The sequence below is a fragment of the Mesoplodon densirostris genome, chromosome 1 (assembly GCF_025265405.1).
Source record: "Mesoplodon densirostris isolate mMesDen1 chromosome 1, mMesDen1 primary haplotype, whole genome shotgun sequence".
Lineage (NCBI taxonomy): Eukaryota > Metazoa > Chordata > Mammalia > Artiodactyla > Ziphiidae > Mesoplodon > Mesoplodon densirostris.
In genome coordinates, this window is record NC_082661.1 from 29,544,267 (window position 1) to 29,568,935 (window position 24,669).

Here is a 24,669-nt window from a genome sequence, read left to right on the forward strand (position 1 = left end):
TAAAAAAATATATATATATATGTGTGTATATATATATGTGTATATATGTATATATATACACATATGTATATATATAGGAATGTAAGGTCATGCTAAGTTTCATGTCACTGGTACAGGCACAAATAGCAAAAGAATTTCAGAAGAGAGAGTAACCTGTATTACTATCAAGTGGATTTGGATTATATTTTTCAGCAATTAAGTGTTTTCCTGTCTTTTATCATCTACTTTCCCTGGTCACAAATCAATGGAATGGACTATGATTGAAAAAATAGAAGAAGGGGAGATAGTGCTTGTTTTCTGGCCAGAGATAAAGAGGAAACTATTCTATCACCAACTCATTTGGAAATGACCAAGAGGATGAGTTAGTCAGCAAGTATTTATTGATGGCCTGTTCATCTGTTGTGATCTGGAATCTGGTTACATCTAGTATCCTCCATGGGAAGGCGAGTAGAGCAAGTCTTGGATTTGAAGGGAGAAAGCATGTTTTAATAAGTAGGGCACAGGTTCTGGCATGTTCTAGTATGTACCCTTAGGCACATTTCTGAAATTCTCTGTTTCTCAGTTTCATATTATGCAAAATAAGGAGATTTTTTGTGAGAATTAAGTGTTAATGTATATAAATTGCCTGATATAAAGTCTGGCCCAGAAATGTTAGCTTCTTTCCTTTCTAGCCTGTCATTTCTTTTTTTTTTTTTTTTTTTTTAACAGCCTTTAAAAACTGCCTTTTTGAAAATGGTCTTTTGGAGCTGTCTCCTTCTTTCATTCCCACTGTTCCTCAATTAGTTCAGGCCCTCTTTACCTCTTAGCTAAACTTTTACCTTGCAGTAATTGCTTTACACTTCCCCTGCCTCTGATTTATATGCCTCACAATTCATTTTCACTCTGCTGCCGAAGTACAGATCTGATTGTGTCATGCCCTTGCTCAATCTTTGACGGTTCCTTATTACCTCCAAGATAACATATACTCTCCTTAGTATGGAATTTGAAGTTTGCCCATTAGAATTGCAAATGCAGTAATATCTGGAGAATAAGGCACAAGGAACACATCAAGGCTTGGAGTTGTGTTTCATGTTTTCACTATTTCATTGGCACTTTTCCTCATGTATAGTTTATCACTGTAACTTTTACCTTGGCTGAATTAGAGGATACACGGGTGAACTTGGATAGTACCTCTCTTTCAGTGTTTGATATAGTGAGGAACTACACTGCAGATTATGACAAGACCTTAATCTTCAATAAAATCCACCATGAACTGAACCAGTTTTGCAGTGCCCACACGCTTCAAGAAGTTTACATTGAATTGTTTGGTAAGTGTCTCATTTGTTTTAAATATATAAGTAACCAATTAGAAATCTTGTTCAACTTGTCTGTGAATGCTATAATAATATTAGTAAACATTATGCTATTTGAGTATTTCCTCTGAATTTATAATAGAGCAATTGTCTTTAAAATATTCTTTATCTTAAGTTTAAAATTACTTAAATTTGCTTAAAATTGCTTAAATTAAGCAAATAGTTACTCAAACAAGATATTTTAAGAATGATAACCATTTTCTGAAATACAAAGTATGTAACTTGGTAGAGATTGGAAAAAGATCATTTGTTACAAACTATGTTCTTTTTTTAAAATTAATTAATTAATTAATTTTATTTTTGGTTGCACTGGGTCTTCGTTGCTGCACGTGGGCTTTCTCTAGTTGCAGCGAGCAGGGGCTACTCTTCATTGCGGTGCGCGGACTTCTCATTGCGGTGGCTTCTCTTGTTATGGAGCACAGGCTCTAGGCATGCAGGCTTCAGTAGTTGCAGCACCCAGGTTCAGTAGTTGTAGCCCGCGGGCCCTGGAGCACGTGAGCTTCAGTAGTTGTGGCATGTGAGCTCAGTAGTTGTGGCACACGGGCTTAGTTGCTCCATGGCATGTGGAATCTTCCCGGACCAGGGATCAAACCCGTGTCCCCTGCATTGGTAGGTGGATTCTTAACCACCGTGCCACCAGGGAAGTCCCAGATTATATTCTGTTTTTACTATGATAATTTACTGAAAATTAGCTTTGTTGCTAGTTTAATAGATAATTTGGAGAAATTAAGAACCTGTGTCTTGGAGTTTCCCAAGACCCACCCCCACGTTTGATGATTTGCTAGGAGGACTGATAGAACTCAGTATAATCATACAGCTAAGATGTACTACAGCAAAAGGATACAAAGCAGAAGGAAAAGGCACTTGGGTGAAGTCTGAAGGAAATCAGGCACAAGCTTTCAAGAGTCTTCTCCCAGCGGAGTCATGCAGGATACGCTTAATTACTCCAGCATTGAATTGTAACAACACATGTGAGGTGTTGCCTGCTGAAGAAGCTCATTAGAGCCTCTCTATGCAGGATTTTTACTGTGGGCTGGTCGTGTAGGTACCTTCTGCCTAGCATATACCAATATTCCAGATTCCCAGAAGGAAAGTAGATGTTCAGCATAAAACACATTGTTTGAATAAACAATTTAGGCACGGTGAGTCATTGTTATCAGTTCTGGGGATAGAGGGAATGCTCTCCAAATCCATGACCCCAGGTGACAGCCAGAGGCCAAACTGCAAACAGGCCTTTCTAAGGATAGTAGTTTCAGGCTTGCTATGTTGACTCTCTTCTGTACAAGTTACTTTTCATTTGTGGTAGGGAAAGCTCTGGCCAGGGATTGGGTTGCTGCTATTGGCTGCTCACTTCTCCCTTCTGGAACTCTTAGTGAATTTCTTAGAGGCAGGCATAGGGATGGTTAATCAATTTAGAAATCTACCAGTTGATTCCTCATTGACGATTGAGAACTATTGGGGTGGTGTTTGAGAAAACTGGTCTGTCCTTAATGGTCACATCACTGGTTATTTAATAATGGGGAAAGTACTGTTGAGGTGGATAGAAAATTCATGAGTTACAAAGCCAGGTGAAGTGACATCTTCATTGTCCATTCCTGTGTGCTTCAAGGACCTTCCTATGAGCCTTTCCCCCACCCTCTCTGTTTTTAAATCCAAAATAATTGGCAGAGGTCCATGGAAATGAAATTTAGTTATTTGGGAATTTGGATAAAGATTGAAGATGAAAATTTGGTTTTTTTTAGAGAATCAGGACACATATTAAGTAGCGACACTGAATTAAGATATTAGAAACCTAGATTCTCCATTTATTTGATAAACTTCAAGTAGCTGCTTGTCATCTTTCCTTAATTTCTTTGTTCGGTAATTCCTCATAATTTTTCCTCACACAAAAAGAAAACTATATATAAAATATATTTTTTTTTCATATGTGTGTGAAATGGCTTAAGCTCTATAAAAGAATAGTACCATGGAAACTTCAGGTCTAATTATGATTGGTTTTGTTTAAATGTTAATACAATGTAACGAAATTTTTTTGAGTATAATGAGAGCTGTTGTTCTTGGCTTCAAAAACAGATCAAATAGATGAAAACCTCAAGCAAGCTCTGCAGAAAGATTTAAATGTCATGGCCCCAGGCCTCACCATACAGGTAAGCCCTTCTCCTAGGGAAATTCTTTGGGAATTTTGAGAGCTTTGTATTTAATTGTCCTTTCATCAGACTGTTTATTCAGCAGTTATTTAATTGTAGTGCTAGGGTGATTTACAGAATATCTTTCTCCGTTATGGGTGGCATTTTTTTCTGAACTCTTAGAGGGAACAGATAAGCTGAGGCTCTTGCAAGGAAATAAAATCCGTATACAGCTGTGTATGTGTGTGGCATTATTAAGATACAGTAATAGTTATAAATCAGTTTAAGACTAATCCTTGCCCTCAGTAAGATTATGAAAAAGAATTTCACGTATAAAATTTGAATAATAATTCTAGACAAAGTATTAATTGACAGATGAATTGATTGGATGATTATTGCTCTAAGAGTTTAAAGAACATTTCAAGAGAGTCTGCCTGGAAATGACTGAGTTTTTATTGATAGGTAGGTCTGGAAGAATTAATAGGATTTATAAGGTGGAAAAGAGTAAGGAAGGTATTTCAGGTGGGTGGAAAGACCTGAGTAAAAGCAAGGTAGCAGGAGAATTTAGTGGTGGTGTGGTGGTGGCAGTGGCATTGGGAGATAGAATGGTGAGAATAACTGCTTTTTTTGGGTATTTTTTCAGATTGGGTTGAAATCCACTAGTAGGTTCTAAAATCAATTTTAGTGGGTCATGACCAGCATTTTAAAAAAGATGGAATTGAATAGGAAAGGAAACCCGAGCACATGGCATGTAGTAAGTTAAAGTATCAGTCTGTGAGGCTTTTGTTTGTTTTACATAAGTGTGTGGGGTAGCTGTTAATATTGGGTGTCACTGTAATATGCCTTTTCTACTGTAGTCATGGTCAGTAACATTAGAACGCAGTGGCTTTGGATCTGGATTACCTGAGAAGTGGTAATGTGGCTTCTCTAATGTCCTTTCTTAGTTTCTAGATTGCACTGCTTCTGAGAAGTGTGCATTCACTGTGGGTGATCGTATGCGATCTCATGAGTCTGGAAAACTTCTGAAGGTTTTCCCTGTCCTCCATCTTGCCATTATCTCTGCCAGGTGCCTGAGGGGGAACTGCCAAAGTTAAGGGTTCTTTTGAAATGTCCCAGAGCTAACTTTGTAAAACTCTCTTGGTTGTCCTAGAGTAGCTTTTCAAATTAAAGATAATGTGAATGCCACGGATTCCTAGATTCTGCTCAGGTCATTACTTGGAGATCTAGCTCATTCTTCTAAACAGCCCCCTAGAGTTCCTTGCCTTATATTACATAACCATTTCCCTACTGTTTCCAATTTTTTGCTATTAATAAACAATAGTGTATTGAATATTCCTGACACATCTCCTTGTATGTACACTTTATCTTTCAAAGTGGCTGTATAAATCTACATTCTTTTTTTTAATATTTATTTATTTGGTTGCACCAGTTCTTAGTTGCAGCACGTGGGCTCCTTAGTTGTGGCATGCGAACTCTTGGCTGCGGCATGCATGTGGGATCTAGTTCCCTGACCAGGTACGAACCCAGGCCCCCTGCATTGGGAGCGTGGAGTCTTATCCGCTGCGCCACCAGGGAAGTCCCTAAATCTACATTCTTACCAGCAGTATATGTGAATACTTGTTTCTCCACGACCTCATCAGCATTTGAAGCAATCAGACATGCTGATTTTTGCTGTATGGATAGATGTGAAGTTATCTCTCTCCTTGATTTGCATTTCCTTAGTTGTTAGTGAGGTTGAGCATCTTTTTGTTTATTTTTTTGTCCATTTGTACTCATCTGTCAATTGCCTATTCATATTCTTTGCCCATTTTTCTATTGAAATGGTTTTTTTTCTTACTGATTTATAGTAGTACCTTGTATATTATCGATATTTTTATACACACGCATGTTATATGTGTTGTAAAAATAATCAGATATTAGGAAAAAGATGAATAACAAAGTGAAATTCAACAGTAATCTTACTATGCAGAGATAACATAGTTCGTTGTATCTTTCCAGACTCTTCTTAATACAGAAGAGCATATGTTTATAGTTATAAATAATGTTGAACTAAAATGGAATCATACCATAGCTTTTTTCACCAGCAATATATGTAAGCATCTTTTCAAGTCAAAAGTAAGATTTGCTGCATCATCACTTTTAATGTTTTTATTTAATCCCTGTTGGCTTCCAGTTTTTACTGTTATGTGCATGTTATAATGACCAAGCTTATACATACATCTTTTAAAATCCTTCCCTTAAGATAAGTTCTTAAACGTAGGATTGATGCCTTGTTTGGGGGCTTTTTGATATATATTGCCAAATTGCCTTTCAGAAAAATTTTAGTAGCTTATACTCTCTCATCAGCAGTGTTGATGAGCTGTTGTTTTCTATACATTTGATTGTGTGATCATAGTCAAATAATTAACAGATGCATACCTGCTCTCTACATCCTTTTGGAAAAAATGAATCTGCCATTGTGTATTAATTATTGAGGTTGAATGCCCTAGGATGTTTATTGGCCCTCTATATTTGATTTGTGAATTGTGTTTGCTCATTTTTTGGTTGTTTTTATTTGTTTTTCTCATTAACTTAAATAAACTGTTTTTGATATGTTAATTATTGCAACCCTTCTTTAAATGCATAGTAAACATTTTCTCCTAGTTTTTTTCTTTGTCATTTAACATTTCTTTTCCCCTTGACAATTCTGAAGTTTAATTTTAGTATTTTTAGCAGTAATTTTAGTATTTATTTCTTTATGGCATTTTGCTGTGCTACTATGCTTTTAAGAGCCTTTCACCAACTTTAAAATATAGAAATTTAAATCAGAAATTACAACATTTTCTTTACTTTTACAGTTTTATTTTTAGATTTAAATTTTTAATTCATCTGGAATCCATTTTGATTTCATTTGTGAGGTTGGACTCCAATCTGCCCCTCCCCCAATTTACTAGCAACAGCAATTACTGAATAATTTATGCCCCTCTCTCCTCTTTGTTTGAAATGCCATCATATTATTTGCTAACTTCCGTTATATAGTAAAGTCCTTTCTGAACTTTGTTCTGTTGCATTGATTTTTCTATTTCCTATTCTTTCATTAGTTATTGAGCCCTTGGTCTTTTCCCATCCAATCTACTTCTCTCCTGTTTTTTCCCTCTTGTTAGTAAATGGCTCCCTCTTACCCTCAGGCCAGTCTAGAGGTATGGGAAGCGTCTTTGAGAACTCTCTGGCCCTTAACATCTAATCAGTCCCCATATCTTGCTGATTCTACCAAAACCATCTAAAACATCTTCACTGCCACCTCCTTAGACCAAGTACTGTTTCTTGCCTAGACTTCTGCAGTAGTCTTCTATCCTGTTTTCTCACTTTCACTTGTGCACATCATTTTCTGCATGGCAGAAAGAAGGATCTTTTAAACTTATCTATATTTATTTGTTTTTATAAATGTTATTGAATGAAAAAATGTCACTTTATTGTTTTTAAACTGATAGATCAAGATCTCCATTTATTTGGTTGCTTTATTCTTGTTATAAAATAGTTTCTTATGATAGTTGGAATGCATTTTTAGAACTTAAAGGCTATTTTTCAGCATTCCTATTTTTAACATACTACTGTATGGTCATGATAATTCAACTTTTCATTCACTTTTAAAATTTGATAAGATATATTATCTTTTAAAAAAATAATGGCCTTTGGCAGTACAGTGGTTAAGACTCTGTGCTTCCACTGCGTGGGGCACAGGTTTGATCCCTGGTCGGGGAACTATTGGTAAGATACCACTTGCTGCATGGTGTGGCCAAAAATAATAATAATAATAATAATAATGGCCTTTGATATTTCTGCCAGTTTATTCTACAAGATGAGTTTTCATTATTAGTATTTTCAAGTCATATCAGGTACCTAAATTGGCTTATACATTTAAAAATTAGGAACATAGTCTATGACTTTACTTATAATTGTATTATCATTTTTGTTTCTTTTAGAATTTCTTTTTTTTTTTTTTTTTTACTATTTTTAAATTTTTTTTTTTTTTTTTTTGCGGTACACGGGCCTCTCACTGTTGTGGCCTCTCCCGTTGCAGAGCACAAGCTTCGGATGCGCAGGCTCAGCGGCCATGGCTCACGGGCCTAGCCGCTCTGCGGCATGTGGGATCTTCCCGGACCGGGGCATGAACCCGTGTCCCCTGCATTGGCAGGCGGACTCTCAACCACTGCGCCACCAGGGAAACCCTATTTTTAAAATTTTTTAATTTATTTTTTGGCTGTGTTGGGTCTTCGTTGCTGCACGCAGGCTTTCTCTAGTTGTAGCATTTGCGGGACTACTCTTCATCATGGTGCACGGGCTTCTCATTGCAGTGGCTTCTCTCATTGCAGAGCGTGGGCTCTAGGCGCATGGGCTTCAGTAGTTGCAGCACGCAGGCTCAGTAGTTGTGGCGCGTGGGCTCTAGGGCATGCAGGCTTCCGTAATTGTGGTGCTCAGGCTCAGTAGTTGTGGCTTGCGGGCTGTAGAGCGCAGGCTCAGTAGTTGTGGTGCATGGGCTTAGTTGCTCCATGGCATGTGGGGTCTTCCTGGACCAGGGCTCAAACCCGTGTCCCCTGCACCGGCAGGTGGATTTTCAGTCACCGCGCCACCAGGGAAGCCCCTCTTTTAGAATTTCTGACCTAGGTGAGAAACCCATATCCCAAGTTAAATTAATATCCATGAATTTAATGAGCTTTAATGCTATTAAATATGTAGTCTTTTTTTTTAAGCATTGAGGATTGTAAATGATTCTTGGTGACTTTATTGAATATCTTCAAGTTTGCTGAATTAATTGTCTCTAGTAATTCTTTTGATTAATTTCCTTAGATTTGTGAGTGTGTGTGGTAAAAAAATACTTAACATGAGATTTACCCTCTTAAAATTTCAAGTGTACAATACATTTTTATTGACTGTAGGTACAATGTTGTACAGCAGATCTCTAGAGCTATTTATCTTGCTTGACTAAAACTTTATGAATTTCCCTAGATTTTTTTAGTTATATAATTGTGCCAAAATAAAAATCTTGATTCCCCCCAACCTAGTATTTTAATTCTTCACATAACACTAATAACTATCTGAAATTCCCTTGTTCATTTATTTGCTTTTTATTGTTCTTTTCTGCCTTTAAAATGTTAAAGTCCATGAGAGCAGTCTTGCTTTATTCATTGCTGTGTCCACAGTGGTTGGAATAAACAGTACTTGGTACAGACTAGGCACCCAATTAGTATTTGTTGTTGAGTGAACCTTCTCTGTAACAATCAGTATTTTCATTTTTCCCTTCTCTGTATTTGTACCCCATTTTTCCTTCTTGAATAACTACTATGGCAAATTAAAGTGGTGAAAATAGGCATTCTTGATATTTTTTCCTGTGTTATTTAAGGCAGTGACTATATATATTAAATGCTGGCTTTTGGTTTAAAATACATGCTTATAATCCACGGCTCAGTTTCAACAGACATATTCATTTCATCAGCTTTTTTTTTCCCTTTCTTCACTCACTGTGTGTGTGTCTGTGTGTATTTTGACCATTGTTTTTGAATATGTTGCCATTTTATTTCTTAAATCTCTTATGAAGCAAATTACTCATGATATCTGTTACAGTAGGTGCTTATATTTCACATATTTGAAAATTATGAGATTTCCCAAGATTGGCAAGCATGTAGTGTGTTCTTCAGCCTCACACAGCAAGACAGAAGTCTTCAGAAGAAGTCCTATTTCATGCTCTTTTTATAAGACTATAAAGATACATGGCCAGTTTCATAATTAAATGCAATATGACAGTGCTTCCCCCTGAATCATATTGGAAGTCATCTGTATTTCTGGTAGTCACTTGGGAAATCTGGCATCTCTTATAAATTCTGGTTCTGAATTTTTCTTTGTCTTCTGGGTATGTCCATGAGTTGTTCTTTATGGCCTCACATGCCTTACCATTAGCATGAAATGACTTTTTTTCATCATGGTCCCCAGCTTCTTATTCCATTTCACTCTAATTCTTGTATTTAGTTATTATAATCCTCAAAATTGTGTACAGATCTGACTTGTCTCTTTTATGTAGGGGAGGCTATGTTGCTTAAAAGTTTTAAAAGCCTTCTTTCATAAGCCCTAAAAAAAGGCTATGTGCTTAAAGGCCTTGTTGCTTAAAAAGTTCAACCAGTTTTCAGAGGGAAATTAAAAGTATCTACAGATCAGTAAAGTGCTTTGTGTGTGTGTGTAGTAGGGTGGAGGGGTGGTGTAGGATGTTTAACTGGTAAAATCAAAGATTTCTGAGAGATCAAGTCCGTGATACAGAAAAGTCAGCCTTCGGAATCTGTATTTCCCAAGCAGATGTAACCCTGTAAGTGCTATGTGCCCACAGCACAGAAAGCCAAACTCTGATAGTGGGTGTTTACAGCAAAGTAAGGGTTTTTTCGCAGGGTCCAGCAAGGAGAATGGGCAGCTCATGCTCAAAGGGCTCAAACTCCCCAGTGGCTTTCAGGGAAGAGTTTTTAAAGGCAGCATTTGTGGTGAGGTTTGCAGGGGGCATGACTTTCTTCATGGTGATGTTCCAGAAATCTTAATTATCAGTCTTCTGGTTCCAGCCAGTCTGGGGTCTCTGTGCTTGTGCTCATGTAGTCAGCATCCTCCACCTGGGTGAGGGCCTTGGTTACTTCAGAACAACTCACAGATATGCATTAGGTTGTTATGTATATCCCTTGAGGAGGAACCAGGGCTCTGTTTTATAAATTACTGTTTCTTGACTGCTTTTCCTTTGTTTCTGCATTTCCTCCCTCCTGAATCAGTAACTGCTTGAGTTTGTTCTTTGGAACTCAGGAAAGGCCTAGGAGACTAAAGCCTTTTTCCAGGGAAGGCCTAGGAGACTAAAGCCTTTTTCTACAAACAAGAAACAGGGAACACAGAGGGGCTTTTGTATGTGGCTCTTGCACACCAAAATTATCCTGTTTCATAGATAATTATGCCAAAGTACACTATGGTTAGGGAAACAGGGTCTAGTAAACAATGTTTACAGAGATAAGTAGACTTTGTTCTAAGTGAGGTTCTAGGAAGAAAGAATACAAGCTGCTAATTGGTATTTGTTAATTGGTGTTTGTTTTCCCTCAGTGTTGGGCTGTTTATTTGTAGCCAGTACTGAGTGATTGCAGGTTGAGGAAGTGGTAAATTCATTTACTTGTCCACTGTATTAAGTTGCATATACTGACCTGGGTTTTTGCTTGTTTATATTTTTGTTTTTGACTGTTTCCTACTTTATAATTTAAATCTTGAAATTTTGCCTTCCTTCTGTTTCTTTGGTTTGCAGGTTTGAAAAGGAAACACAGGTATCCAACTTAAGAGCTTTGTGAAAGGTCTTTTAAGAGAGAACCTTTTCCCTAAAAATTTATTTCCTCAACAGCCAGGCATTTTTTAAAGGAAACAAGAAGCAGCTTATTTTGATTTTTTGGGGTGATGGCAGGAACAGTAGATTTTCTGATGGGATCCCTATGTGTGTCAGTAGGCAGCTATGTCATAGCTGTTTTATTAGTTTCATTTGAGGAGCTGTTTTGTAGAAGATTTAGTTTGACGATTTATTTTTCAAATACACTTTGGCTTTTTCACTTTTATTTTTTAGGCTGTGCGTGTTACAAAACCCAAAATCCCAGAAGCCATAAGAAGAAATTTTGAGTTAATGTGAGTAATATGCATGGGATCCCAATATATTTATTTAGGGCTGTCTACATTAATTTACCAGTCTAGAGGAAAATTATGTTTCAGATATTACACTGGGGAGGGCTATATGTCTATCTTCCATTCTTTAATTCTAGTAATATTACCTATTCTGGTGTCTTAATTCCCACTAGACTCTTATTAGCTTTCTCTTTATATATGGACATTTCAGGAGCAGCTTCAGTGGCTAAGGATGCAGTTTGCTGTAGAACTGTTGTTGGAAGCCTAAGGAGCTATAATTTGGATGTGAATAATACCTTGAATTAAATATTAATAGAGGAGAGAAAGAGTCCTAGCTGTTAAGGTTGAAGAGAGTGCCTATATTTTATTACTGTGTTATAAATGGTAAGAATAAACACATTGGTATCAAGTTTGCTTTTCCATTGTATGTGATTATGTATCTAAAATTAGACCTGATCTTTATAATTTGCCTTTGGGGAAGCTTTGCCTGGGTTGACTCCTGGTAGTCTTCTCTTCTGTGTGTCCAGGGCTGACTGGGAATGAGAAGTTACTTGCTTGACATGAAATTAGTTTTGAAGTGTTTTAGAAGATTCCTTTCGGGACTACCTATTGCAGTTGAAATGTCAGTATTATTCTCATATGACAGGTACTGAAAAGAAGAAACAAAAGTCTTTAGGAAACTTGACAGATATGTTAAGAGGCAAAATATGAAATATTAGAAAACTAACTTTACAAAAGTCAAGAATACAAAAGACGTATAAATACAGGGGGTCCAAAAAGTAATAATACTACTTCTTCGTAGAGTGTTATACTTCTGAGTTGTTATTGTTCCCAAGTCTATATCTTTTATTATGCAGAGTTTAATCTTCCCTTTTTCATTGTAGAAAAGGATTTCTTCTTTTAAAACTATAAAGCACAGAGTGTTAGGCTGAGTAGATCATGGGTCTGATCCATTTATAGAAGAAAAGTAAATTTCTTGAAGGCTCAGCATGTCTTAGGCTTTAAATATAATAGCTTCTGGTGATGGAAAGATGAATACTATGTGTTATCTGCCCTCAAATAACTCATAGTATCCAGAATGTCATTTTATCAATGTTGGCAGGAGGAAACGGGGGGTGGGTGATGTTTGGGGAAACTATTGGAGTTACTTTTCAGGTAATTCTGGATCTTTCCTAATTTTAAACACTTTTGGAATTCTAGAATTAAAGGCTACCTTGGGATAATCCAGTCTAACTTCCCACCTAGTAGTGATCTTTTTTTATACCCTTTCTTCTATGTTGTCACCCAGTTGCCACTTGTACATGCTTAGTGATTGGCCACCTATTTCCATTGTTAGAAAGCTCAGATTCTTAGAAAGTTCTTCTTTGCATTGAGCCCCAGTTCACCACATAATTAGTAACTGCCACCTAGTTATATCTTCTGTATAACAAATCGGGCTGCTACACAGGGGTGTCTGCCTGAAGAGGGGCTGAAATCCAGCCCCCTTCTGCTTGCCAAACCATGCATCCGAGGGGCTGGCTACATCTGCCCAGAAGTTAGTGCCTTTTGCTAATTGGTGCAGATTAGCTGGAGGCCTAACAACAGAGGAAGCATTCATATACTCCAGACACTTCCAGATCACAGGCCTTTCCATGACACGATTAGAGGAAAGGGTCTGACTAAAATTCAAATATACTAAATTTGACTCATATTTCTGGGTGACTTTGGGCAAATCATTTAACCTTTCAACCTGAAATTCATTATTAGTAAAATAGGATAACACCTCTCTTGCCTACCTTACTGAGTCAGAAAGTTCTTGTTGAAAATGGTTCTCTGACCCACTGTAGAGTCAGAATTACTACCTGTGACTGTACACCATTTCTAATTTTTTGTAATATTTTACTCCACAGGGAAGCTGAGAAGACAAAACTTCTTATAGCTGCACAAAAACAAAAGGTTGTGGAGAAAGAAGCTGAGACAGAGAGGAAAAAGGCTGTTATAGGTACTTGGATTTCTTTCTGAAATAGATGCCTCTAAGTACATGTGTTATGAGTTTGTCCTGTTCTTTGTCCATCTCACGTTGGATATTGATGGGACTCAAATAAGATTGCATCATACATAGTGGAGAATTCTGAAAATTCCTTTGTGTATTCAGATGTCCTAAAACCTTTAAAAGTAGATGAGGCCAGTAGTTGATGAAGTGCTTTGGCTCTTCACCATGGTGTTGGCCCCCACTGTTGTCTTTTGAGGACCCGAAATGTGGATAGGGTTTGGAGGCAGCTCTGGCCTCTGGTGGAGTAGGGGGTTCGTTTATACAGATTCAGAACAGGGAGGTTTTTTGGCCAAAGCTCAGGATTATAGTATGCATCCTTGCTGTTGACGTGCACCTAGTTTTATCTGGATAGATAGATGTTACCGCCTTTAGAAGTACAGCAGGATTGCTCACGGCTCATTTTGAGTCCCAGTGACTTCCCTAACACTCCAGCATATTGTGTATTCAACTGCCGTCTTAGGTTCTCAATTGTTTGTTCCTTGGTTTGCTGAAAGTTTGAGTTTTATATTAAATATTTCAAATATAGAGGAACATACAGATAACAATATATGAAGGCTTAACATTTTGCCATATTCCTTCAGATCATATTTTCTTTTAGGAAAAAGTTTATATATCTATTTGAAGCCTCCTTTGTACCCATCCCTGGTCTTATTTCTTGACCTGTCTTCTCAGAGTACATTCTATTCTGAAGTTGATGTATATTTTCTGTCCATATTTTTATACTTTTACTCTAAATATGTAACAATAAACAATTCATAGAATTGTTTTACTACAAAAGTGGTATCAAACTCCACCTTTTATTTCACAACTTCCTTTTTTTTACTAACATTGTTTGAGTTTTATTCATATTGATACATGTAGATCTAGTTTATTTTTAACTGCTCTGTATGTATCTCATTTTATGAGTGAGCCTCATTTGATTCTGATGGATTACTAATGAGTTAGTTTCTGGTTTTTCCTTATTACAGACAGTTCTGCAGTAATACCCTTATCCATGTCTCTCTGTGCGCATATGCAAGAGTTTTCCTAGAGAAGTGCTACTCCACATGTGATGTGGGTCGGTGCCCTGTCACCGGCTTTTTGTTTTGGATCCACAATGAGATGAGTATGGAAATTGAGAATGAGTGTTTAGAAGTTCTTAAAACATTTTAACACAGTAATTTTATTGTCTGTTGAATCTAATAAAAAACTGGAGCTTATGTTTTTCTTTTTTAATATTTTTCTAGTAACTCATTATAATTTATAAAATATTGAAATACCAAAAAAAAATGCTTTCCCACAGGTAGTTTGAGAAGCACTGCTCTAGAATGCATATCTTGAAGTAGAATTGCTGGGTCATAGGGTACACGCATCTTCTAGTTACAACACGCTGCCAAATTGCTCTCCAAAGTGCTTTCTCCATTTTACCCTCTCCTCAGCAGTGTTTGAGTTTCAATTTCTGTGCTGCCGTATTCAATTCCCATTTCCACACATCGTCCTCTACCCTTGGAGTCACCAGATTTTTAAAAATTTATACCAGTTTGATGATGGGCATGGTATCACATAATTTTGATACGAGTTTTCACAGTTACTAGTAAAGTTGAGTATCGTTTATGGGTCATTCGGGTTTCCCTTTTTTTGGTATATGAATTGCCTGTTAATATCTTTAGCCCATTATTTGATTACTTTTTTAAACTGATTTGTAGAAGTTCTTTGTATCTTCTGGATATTAATCCCTTCCCAGGTTTATGCATTGCAAATATCATCTCTCAATTTGTGGCTTGTCTTTGAACTTTATGATGTCTTTGACATACATATATATTTCATTTTCATGTAATCAAATTTATCAGTCTTTTCCTTTCCAGTTTGTGCTTTTCCTATCTTGTTTTAAGAATTCTTCCCCAACCCCAAAGTAATAATTTTATTCTAAAAGTTTTAAAGTTTTTCTTCTCATATGTAGGTCTTGAGTCCATCTGGAATTTATTTTCATGTTTAGTGTGACATAGAAATTCAGTTTAATTTTTTCCAAATGGCAAGCCAATTGTCTTAGACTATTTATTGAGTAGTTCCTTATTTCCTGTACTTATTTCTAATGCCACATCTGTCATATAATAATATCCTATATATAATTTGTTCTGTTGTTAGGGTTTCTATTTTCTTTCAATTTCTTGGTCTATCCTTTTACAGTAATACCTTGCTTTAATTACTGTAGCTTTCATTTTAAGTCTTGCTATCTGGGAGAGCAAGTTCCTTCTTAACTATTCCTCGAAACTGTTCCTATTTCTAAAATTGCATTGGACTATTCCAGGCCCTTTATTCCTCCAAATAAATTTTAGAACCAGCTCCTCAATTCTATAAAATACTGTTAGGGTTTTGATTGTAATCACATTACTTGTATATAGTACATCAGTTTGGAGAGAATTACAATATTTATGATATTGAGTTTTATAAATCTGTTATATTTCTCCATTTATGAGAACGAAAAATGAAAGAATGGTCTTTCAAAAAAGTACCATAATTTTCTTCTCAAAGTTCTTACACACTCTTTGTTAGAGATTTATTCCTATATATTCCTCAAATTTTTTGCTATTATAAATAGGCTCTTTTTTCAAGGCACATTTTCAAACTGGTTTTTACTTTTGTCTAGGTATGCTGTTAATTTTTTTATTTAGCAATCTTGCCGAAAATGCTCTTGTTTCTAATAGTCTCTTGGATTTCCCAAATAATCGTATTGCCTTCAGATCAGGACAGTTCTGTTTTTTTTTTTCTGTACTCCCACACCTTTTAGTTCTTACCTTACTGCTTTAGGCTATGACTTCCAGTGAAGTGTTGAAAAGAAAGATGGTGACAGGCATTCTTGTCTTGTTCCTAACTTTAAATACACAGTTCCAGTGATGTTTGCTATACTTAACTTTTATCGGGTTAATGACATTTCCTTCTGTTTCTTGCTTGCCAAGGGTTTTTATCATGAATGACTGCTAAAACTTTTCGAGTTTTTTTCTAAATCTGTCGAGATGACCATATAATTTTTCTTTTTAAAGCAATTAATATGGTGAATTATATTAATAGATTTTCTCTTACTGAATTATTTTGTCTTCCTGGGATAAATTCACTTGACCATGAAGTAGGAGTTTTACCCTAATAATTTCTTTTAATTTTTTACTTTTATTTTCATAAATGGTCAGCTTTTTTTTTTTTCTTACATTCTTACTCTAAGGTTTTGGGGGGGTTTTTTGTTTGTTTTTTATATCATGGTTATACTAGCCTCAAAATGAGTTGGAGAACATTTCTTCTTTTTCTGTGTTCTGGAGCATTTTGTATAAAATATGTTTTACTTCCTCTTTGTAGGTATGGTGGAACTCAGTTATAAAAACCATCTTGGTCTAGTGGGGTTTGTGCTTTTTTGTATGCTCATTTGATTTTTATGGCAACACTTAACCTACTGATTTAATTTCTATATTGTGTAAGGTATTTGTTTCTTTTTTAAGTCAGTTTTGGTAGTTATACTTTCTAGAAAATTCTCCATTTTATCTGTTATTTCAAATTTGGGGGCATAAATTTGTAAAGTTCTCTTATGATTTTTAAACTCTCTACCAAATTTGTATGCCCCTTTTCATTCCTGATATTGTTTATTTGTGCCTTCTGTTTTGCTGGATCAGAGGTCTGTTTTGTGCATCTTTTCAGAGAACTAAATTTTGATTTGGTTGATTCTTTAGTCACTTTCTTTTCAATTATTATTTACACTTATTTTTTATTATTTATTTATTTTACTCACTGGTTCTTTTCTAACTTTTTGAGTTACTAAATTCTTTAGTTTTTAGTCTTTTCTAACGGAAACATGTAAGATTATACATTTTCTTCTAAGTTCTGCTTTTAGGTACATCCACAAGTTTTGAATGAGGTTTATTTATTGGTGTTTGGTTTTCATTTTTAAAAAATGTCCATTATTTCTTCTTTGACTCATGAATTATTAAAAGTATATTTTTCAATTTCTAATTTAATTGGTTCTCAGGGGGCTACCTTTTTATTGTTGATTTCCAATGTTATTGCATTGTAGTCAGAAAATATGATCTGTTATATGGATTCTTAAATATTTGTTGAAGTTTGTTTTGTGGATTATCAGTACGTGGTCCTTTTTTGGTAAATGTTCTATGTGTGCTTGAAAAGATTGAATGTATATTCTCTATTTGTTGGATGCAGGTTTCTCTGCATATTCGTTATGTCAGGATTATGAATTGTATTGTTCACATCTTCTGTATTCTTCTAATTTTTGCCTTCTTGAGCTATCAATTACTGAGAGAGGTGTGTTAAAATCCCCCACTATGACCATGAATTTTTTGACTTATAACTTTTTTTCTTTATGTATTCTGGGGCTATATCATTAAGAATGTTTAGTTTCAGAACTGGATTGTTAAATCTCTGTGGAGAATTGGTCCAGTTATGTAATAACCCTCTTTTATAGCCAGACATGCTTGTTGGCTTAAGGTCTATTTTGTCTGATGATAATATAGCTATGACAGATTTCTCTTGGTTAGTTATTTTCTTGATGTGTGTTTTCACATCCTTTTACTTTCAACTTTTCTATGTCATTATGTTTTAGGTGTGTCTCTTATAAACAGCATATAGCTGGATTTTGTTATCTTATCCAATGTGAGAATCTGTCTTTTAACTGGTGAGTTTAGTCTTTTTATATTTATTGTGGTTACTGCTATATTTGGACTTGTTTGTATCATTTAATTTTGTGCCATTTACCATGCTTCTTTTTCCCTTCTTTTCTGATTGGTATTGAATTGATTGTATTTTCTTTATTATTTTCTTCCTTTTACTTGATTGGAAGTTTTACATTCTATTTCTAGAATTTGTAACTAGTTGTTGCCTGTAAAATGTTAACAAGCATACCTGACTTGACAGAATCTAAAGTTAATCATTCTTTCCATCCTCTTCTTGAACAATATCTTAGGATGCTTTAACTCATATCACTGTCCTCCAGTTTTACATATTATTGTTGCCTAGTATTGTAGTTTCATGTTGTTTTTATTCCCCCATTGATTATTATCATCATTGATTCTTACAGTAAATATTTTATTTTGATTTAAATATGTTGTGTAATTTTTTCCTCTCCATTTCTTCTGACAATTCATTCTTTTTTTCTGCTAGCTTTTTTTCAGTAAAGGCTACGGACTGGAAAATTTATTCAGTCTTCCTTAGTCTGAAATACTTTTATTTCATTCTTGAATGGTAGTTTAGCCTACAGTTCTAAGCCCAACTAAACTTTTCTTTGTCACTTTGGCAGTATTATTTTGTTTTTGTTTGGCTTCTGCTCCACTTTTTACTTTTAAGAATTTTCTCTGTTAAAAAAAATAAAAGAATTTTCTGTATCTTTGTGTATTCTCTAGTTTCACTATAATATGCCACTGGGCTGGTGGGTAGAGTTGCAGCCCTTTAGCAGGTCCTCGGGTTTTATAGGGGAATTTCAGTTTTAACATCTCAAGGCCTCATCTCCTGGCCCTGCATGGGCAATAGCCCAAGGCCCTTTCTCTTACTAGTCTAATAACCACTCCCAGGGCTGCCACCATACAGGCTGTCAGCTCTCTCTTTACTTGTCTCTCTTGAGGATCTCTCATTCTTTCTTATGATCTCAATTATACATTAGAAAACAATTTTGTTATATTTTATCTAGCATTTTAAGGTGTTGGAAGGGTTTCTCATTAGCCTACTCCACCATTTTTCTAGAACTAGAGGTTTGGTCATGCTCTTTATTGGTTTATGCCCACACATCAGAGAACAGTGTGAAATAGGATTACTGCATCAGTTCCCCATGTTGAGACACCATTCTCTGGGTTCTAGCTGCAGGCTCCAGATTCCTGACTTTCTATTCAAATTTTATCTTGAGTTTCTGCTTATAGCTAAATTTTTAGCCCAGCTGAACACAGCCTATTTTTAGGACGGTATGGTGATAGATTGATTTTATGCTGATGGGGAGATAGGGAAGTATGCCCTGGAGTAGCTGGTAAAGGATCCTGCCTTATGGAAAGAAGAAACCACCTGGAAATGTTCTTTCCATTATACACTTCCTCCAGAGGCCAAGGAGAAGATATGTTAAAATATTCAACTTCTTTGGCTGAAAAGGAGAATTGAGAATGTTCTTCAAGAACTGCAGTGATTGTATTGAAAATATAGTTAGAGTCTTTCTTCCCTGGTCCTGAATCCTTTGGTTAGGCCAGAGATTTCCTAAGGATGTTTTGTTTTCCCTGCCTGTAATTGCCTGCTGCAGCTACCTTGTTCACTCCCAACACTTGTTTTCACATTCTCAGGTGAATTACCCTGCTTTCTCTTTTTTTATCTTCTACGGTAGTCAGAATACTCCTCCTCTGGTAACCCTTCATCACATCATTTCCCTGATGATTACATAACAGTTGATCCTGAGTATATATTAAAGTTAAATTCTTTAGCCTGTCACTCAAAACAGGGGTCTTCCAGCCCTCTCTGTAATTTTTTTGTTGTCTTCTTTTATAAGCTGGCTCTTTATCACCTCTTCAACTGTGACTTGCTATGCTAATTCGTATATTTGTTTTTGTTTACACTTTCTGCCAGGTCCTCTTAGGTCATGTCTATTATTTTCTTTAAGATTTCTTCCAGAAGGTCTTCCTTGTTTTATTTTCCTTATTCTTTCTTTCTCCTGCCACATTATATAATTGTCCTATGTTGCCATACATTTGTGTTGCTCTGTTTTTGTTCTGAGAACGTTCATGAAGTATCTTTTTTTTTCCCCATTAGCTTGTGGACCATTGCCATTTAATCCCATGAAGGACTGGAACTGTCACCTTTTGTACCCTTCCTTCCCACAAAACAAGCACTGTCAAAATAGAACAGTGAAGTAGGAAATAAATTCCCTTTTTTTCTGTTGAGTTGTTTACAGTCTGAATAGATAAAACAATGAAACAATGAGCCCATAAAACCTTATATAATTGTTAGACTATGTGCTCATGTTTCTAAGTACCTCTGGAACTAGAGAAGTGTTTTTGAAGGTCTTGTTTTGTATATAATTTTAGAAGCAGAGAAGATTGCACAAGTGGCAAAAATTCGGTTTCAGCAGAAGGTGATGGAGAAAGAAACTGAAAAGCGCATTTCTGAAATTGAAGGTACCTCAGGGAGAAAAGAGGCTCTGACCATCCTGAACTGCTTCTCTGTCTCAGGGACTGGGTCTGGGTTATGGTGGGTGGTCTGGAGGAAGTAGCTGGCCTGATATTCTAGACAAACTTTTGTTTAAATTGCCGTTGCATATCTAGCTCTTTTGTTTGATTTGTGACTATGGGAAACCCAGCCTTTCATTTTCCATCCTTAAGGTGGGGCTTATTTGTTCTCAGGTAAAGTAATCAGTTTTATTAAAGAATATACAAGATAAGAAACCCCCCCGCCACCAGTTTCTTTTCTACCTGTCAACCAAAAAAATAACCAAACAATTAGCTGGGGGAAAAAGAAGCCCTCATTTTCGTAGAGGCTCCCAAACTCTTGATTACACATAGCAGGATGTCGATGTTCTTAGCTCACAGTCTTGAAGACCAAATATTCAACCTCTTTTGCTTATATGATGATGCTTCCTATCATTCTACATTAACTGATTCTGAATCAGATTTGAAGGGGATGGAGACAGTGCGGTAAATAGAGCAGAGCTCTCATGTCTGGACTTAATTATTAATACTTAAAGCCTAGAGCCTGGGTGGGGTGTGAGGCTTTAGGTGATGAGGGGTGGAGGAAAGAAGGAGCAGCTTAAGGTGGAAAATGAAGTGGGTTCAGACGAGCTGAGAGTTAACTTGACATTGACAAGAGTATTCTCCTTTGAGAAGGAGTAGTCTGGGGACTGGGATTTGAAAACTGCTAATGTTGTTTTATGCCTTTAAAGTAAAGTGAATGATTGGAATATCAAGCAGTGGATAAAGGGGCTTCTACTTAAGGTAGAGTCTGAACTCTTACCCAGCTGAGGAAATGGATTGCAACTTTGCTCTGTTTTACACACCCTGACTGTTTTGCTTACTAGATGCTGCGTTCCTGGCCCGAGAGAAGGCGAAAGCAGATGCTGAGTATTATGCCGCACACAAATATGCCACTTCAAACAAGGTGACTGGCTCTCTGTGTCACTCTCCTAGTAATATAGGTTAAGTTTTTGCTTTCCCCTGTGGGGCTTCTAACACAATGGAGGCGATTTTATCCAGTGTCAAGGAAGGGTAGTTACCATCACACCCTCTAGAATCGGCCAGTCACTTGGAAAGACATATGTTGCACATTCTATGGGTAGAGAACTTTGTATAGTTCTTCATAAAAGTGGGGAGCTAGGACAAAGGCAAGCAGATATATAAACCCAGGCCAAATGCCATAAATTCATACATTTGTACTGCTGTATAAGGGCTCAATAATCAGGAAAGTTAAAGGTCTTCTCCTGAAATGACAAGAGTGACAGGAGAGGAGTAAAGTTATTTAAAATTGCTTCCCAGATCAGGTAGACCTTTGGGGTAGATGCTAAGCTTGTTGAGAGCAGAGTTTCTCATCAGACATTCTTAGCATCTTGGGGTGAGATACGTTTTCATTGTTGAAGACTCTCATGCATTCTGGCCCTTGCCTGCTAAACTGTCAGTAGTGCTCACCAATTATTTTAACAGTCCACACCCCCCACCACACATACACGTTTCTGAATGCCCCCAGTTGAGTACTGCTTGTTTGTTGGATTTAAAAAATACTCTAGTCATGAGGAATTTCATATGTGGTAATTTGAGAAAGGAAGTTGGGTGATGTGTGGGTGAACAATTTTTGTGTAGGGACTGGGGTAAGTTTAGGTCTAGAGAGTACAGACCTAGTTAGTAGGAATTATTTAATTAAAAGTCAGCTAGAACCCCTAGTAGTCTGAGAAGGGAAGGATATAGGGAAGGATATGACCAAGGTTTATAAGGTTATTAACTATACAGTAGAGTGGAACAGAGGAAAAGTTGAGAAGGAGGTTGCTAAGTTATATGATGCAGTCTGAAAGGTTAGAGTCAAGATTTAAGGTGTAGACAGGGCTTAAACTTTTTCCACTTAGGAAGGAACAACATAATCTATATTCAGAAGTCTGAAGATACGGTAGGTTGTCAGAATGAGAGTCGTCAGTACTTTGAAATCCAGTGTAAATTTAGAAATAAACTTAACATATTGGAGGACACAACTCTATAGAAACAGAACGGAATTTGGTCAAGATGAAGGCAAGATGAGAAATTTCAGTTTCCAAACCAGTGATCCAACTCTGTCATGGGAAAAGCTGGCCAGGCACAAGTGTCAAGACTTTGTCATTGAGGTGAGCCTTACGCTGAAAGGGGCAGTAGTTTTATGCCATTCTGAAAAATGCTGTCAATGTGATAGCCACACTTCAAAGTGAGAGAGGGTCATTGGTAGCGATTCACAGTTGAGGAATGATATTCAGGAGAACAATAGGGAAAATCTGTGTAAGGAAAGAGAGCAGTGACTCTTGCACCAAAGTGTTCTGATGCCTTTGCTCTTGTTTGCCTCTCACAGCACAAATTGACCCCGGAATATCTGGAGCTCAAAAGGTACCAGGCCATTGCTTCTAACAGTAAGATCTACTTTGGCAGCAACATCCCTAGCATGTTCGTGGACTCCTCTTGTGCTTTGAAATATTCAGAGGTTAGGACTGGAAGAAAAAGCTCACTCCCCTCTAAGGAGGCTCTTGAGCCCTCTGGAGAGAGCCCCATCCAAAACAAGGAGAGCACAGGTTGATGCAACAGGTGGAAATGTTCTCGCATGTCAAGATATGGCCCAAGGGGTTAAGTGGGAACGATGGTTATACGACTCTTCAGATTTACAGAGAACTCATGCTCGTCTGTTCTGCCTTTCCTGTGGTAGTCCTGGCATATCAGCTGATTGCAGGATAGAGCTGGCTGTCTGGCACCCAGATGGTCTTTTCAGGTGCAGTTTTATCAAATATCCTGTGTGTGTTCCTTTCTAAACTGGTACTCATGAATGAGGGAAAGTCTGATGCTAACATACTGCCTGCACTGGAATGTTAAACACTAAATATTTAACAAGCTGTGTTTTTCTAAGCTGAGATCTATTGGATAATGTTTACATTGGTCCCCGGGGAAATGTGTGCTCAGTCATTCAAGAGATAGGAGGTCAGAGAGAAGGCGGCCAGGATGTGGTAAGTGTAAAGAAGACTGATTATGCCAGGACCCAGGCTTTCTCTTTGGGGTCCAGTCCCAGCATTCATCCATGTGATTAGCATCTAGTCCGCTGAAGTTCCCCAGGAAATGATCTTCCACTTGAGCAACAATTTACTTGATACGATTTGCACCTTTTTGTTTTCCTAGAGTCAAGATGGTGGCCTGCTGGGACATGCACCTTGCCACCCAATCAGAGATTCTTCATAGAGATTCCTAATCATTAGTTTATTGCATTCGTAGGCTCAGAGATAGAGCTTAGTTTGAAGTTTTGGGTGAGATGAAACCTTTGCTTTGAACCAAAGCTCTGGGGGCCATACATACCCCTCCACTGGGTGATGGCTGTCTATGTCACTACCCAGGCCATGTGTGACTAAGGTGCCTGGTTTTTAGGCTCAGACAACTCTTTCTATGTCACCTCTCAGCTCTGGCCAAGAGTGGAACAGGACTTTAACCAGAAATAGAAGCAGCATCCAGTTCCTAGCTGTTCACTGCACAGTATTGTACCATAACTGCAGGAAGTTTTTATTTTTAAAACTGGATTTGGGGTACATTCATTTGCCCCAGTACCTCTGCCTAAAGGTCAGATCCTGGGGCTGCCATGGTTACTGGCCCACGGGTTCTCCTTCTCAACACTGATCAGGAGCCCACTGGGTGGATCAAGGAGTAACCTAGAAAGCACCCCTGGTCATCTTTGCCTCCTTCCCTCCTGGCCCTGAGATGCTGAAATCTAAGTTGTTCCGCAGCTTTCACCTCAACTAGGAGATCAGGATTGTTCCACTGACTTCCTAGGCAGCCAGTGGATGTAAACTTACATGAGAGGATGACAGTTAGCCTGTGGCTATGGGAGATCTGTTTCATCTGGACGTTTTTTTAATCTTAAGATTAACTTTCTTGAATGAGTGTGCCCTGTAGTTAGGCCTGAGTTTACGCAGTTTAAGACACCATTTGTGTACACTGTGTTCAAGCCAGACAGAAAAGTCATGGGACCACTTCCAGAAACCGTTAAGCTGTCAGTCTCATGACAGCTTCTGGGTTGTGCCAGACACTTAATACGGGAAAGGAGTCCCAGACGTGAGGTCTTTTCCCAGGGCCTTATCCTATAAAGGCATTTGTAATATGGAAAGAATAATTTTTTTGTTTTTGCTCATTTAATTATATACATTCTCTTTATGAATGAATTTTGTGTTCTCTAGCCCTTTTTAAAAGATTTTTGGAACTATATAATAAACTCTTTACCTGTCATGTATCGTTGCTGCATATAAATAATGATTGTTGTGGGAAATCTGGATCATTGACCTTTGTGCTTTCATTCC

At 37.1% G+C, this 24,669-nt stretch overlaps 1 protein-coding gene across 2 annotated transcripts in view; it reads left to right on the top strand.

Moving 5' to 3' along the window:
• Window positions 1–24,602, top strand: part of ERLIN1 (ER lipid raft associated 1) — a 35,721-nt gene extending 11,119 nt beyond the window's left edge. For both annotated transcript variants that reach the window (XM_060100832.1, XM_060100842.1), the window contains exons 6-12: window positions 1,182–1,307; window positions 3,426–3,499; window positions 11,082–11,140; window positions 13,027–13,118; window positions 20,201–20,290; window positions 21,187–21,266; window positions 22,692–24,602. In XM_060100832.1, coding sequence (XP_059956815.1) covers window positions 1,182–1,307; window positions 3,426–3,499; window positions 11,082–11,140; window positions 13,027–13,118; window positions 20,201–20,290; window positions 21,187–21,266; window positions 22,692–22,913 — 743 coding nt within the window. In that variant the 3' untranslated portion in view covers window positions 22,914–24,602. The remainder of the gene's footprint in view (window positions 1–1,181; window positions 1,308–3,425; window positions 3,500–11,081; window positions 11,141–13,026; window positions 13,119–20,200; window positions 20,291–21,186; window positions 21,267–22,691) is intronic.
• The last annotated feature ends 67 nt before the right edge of the window (window positions 24,603–24,669 follow it).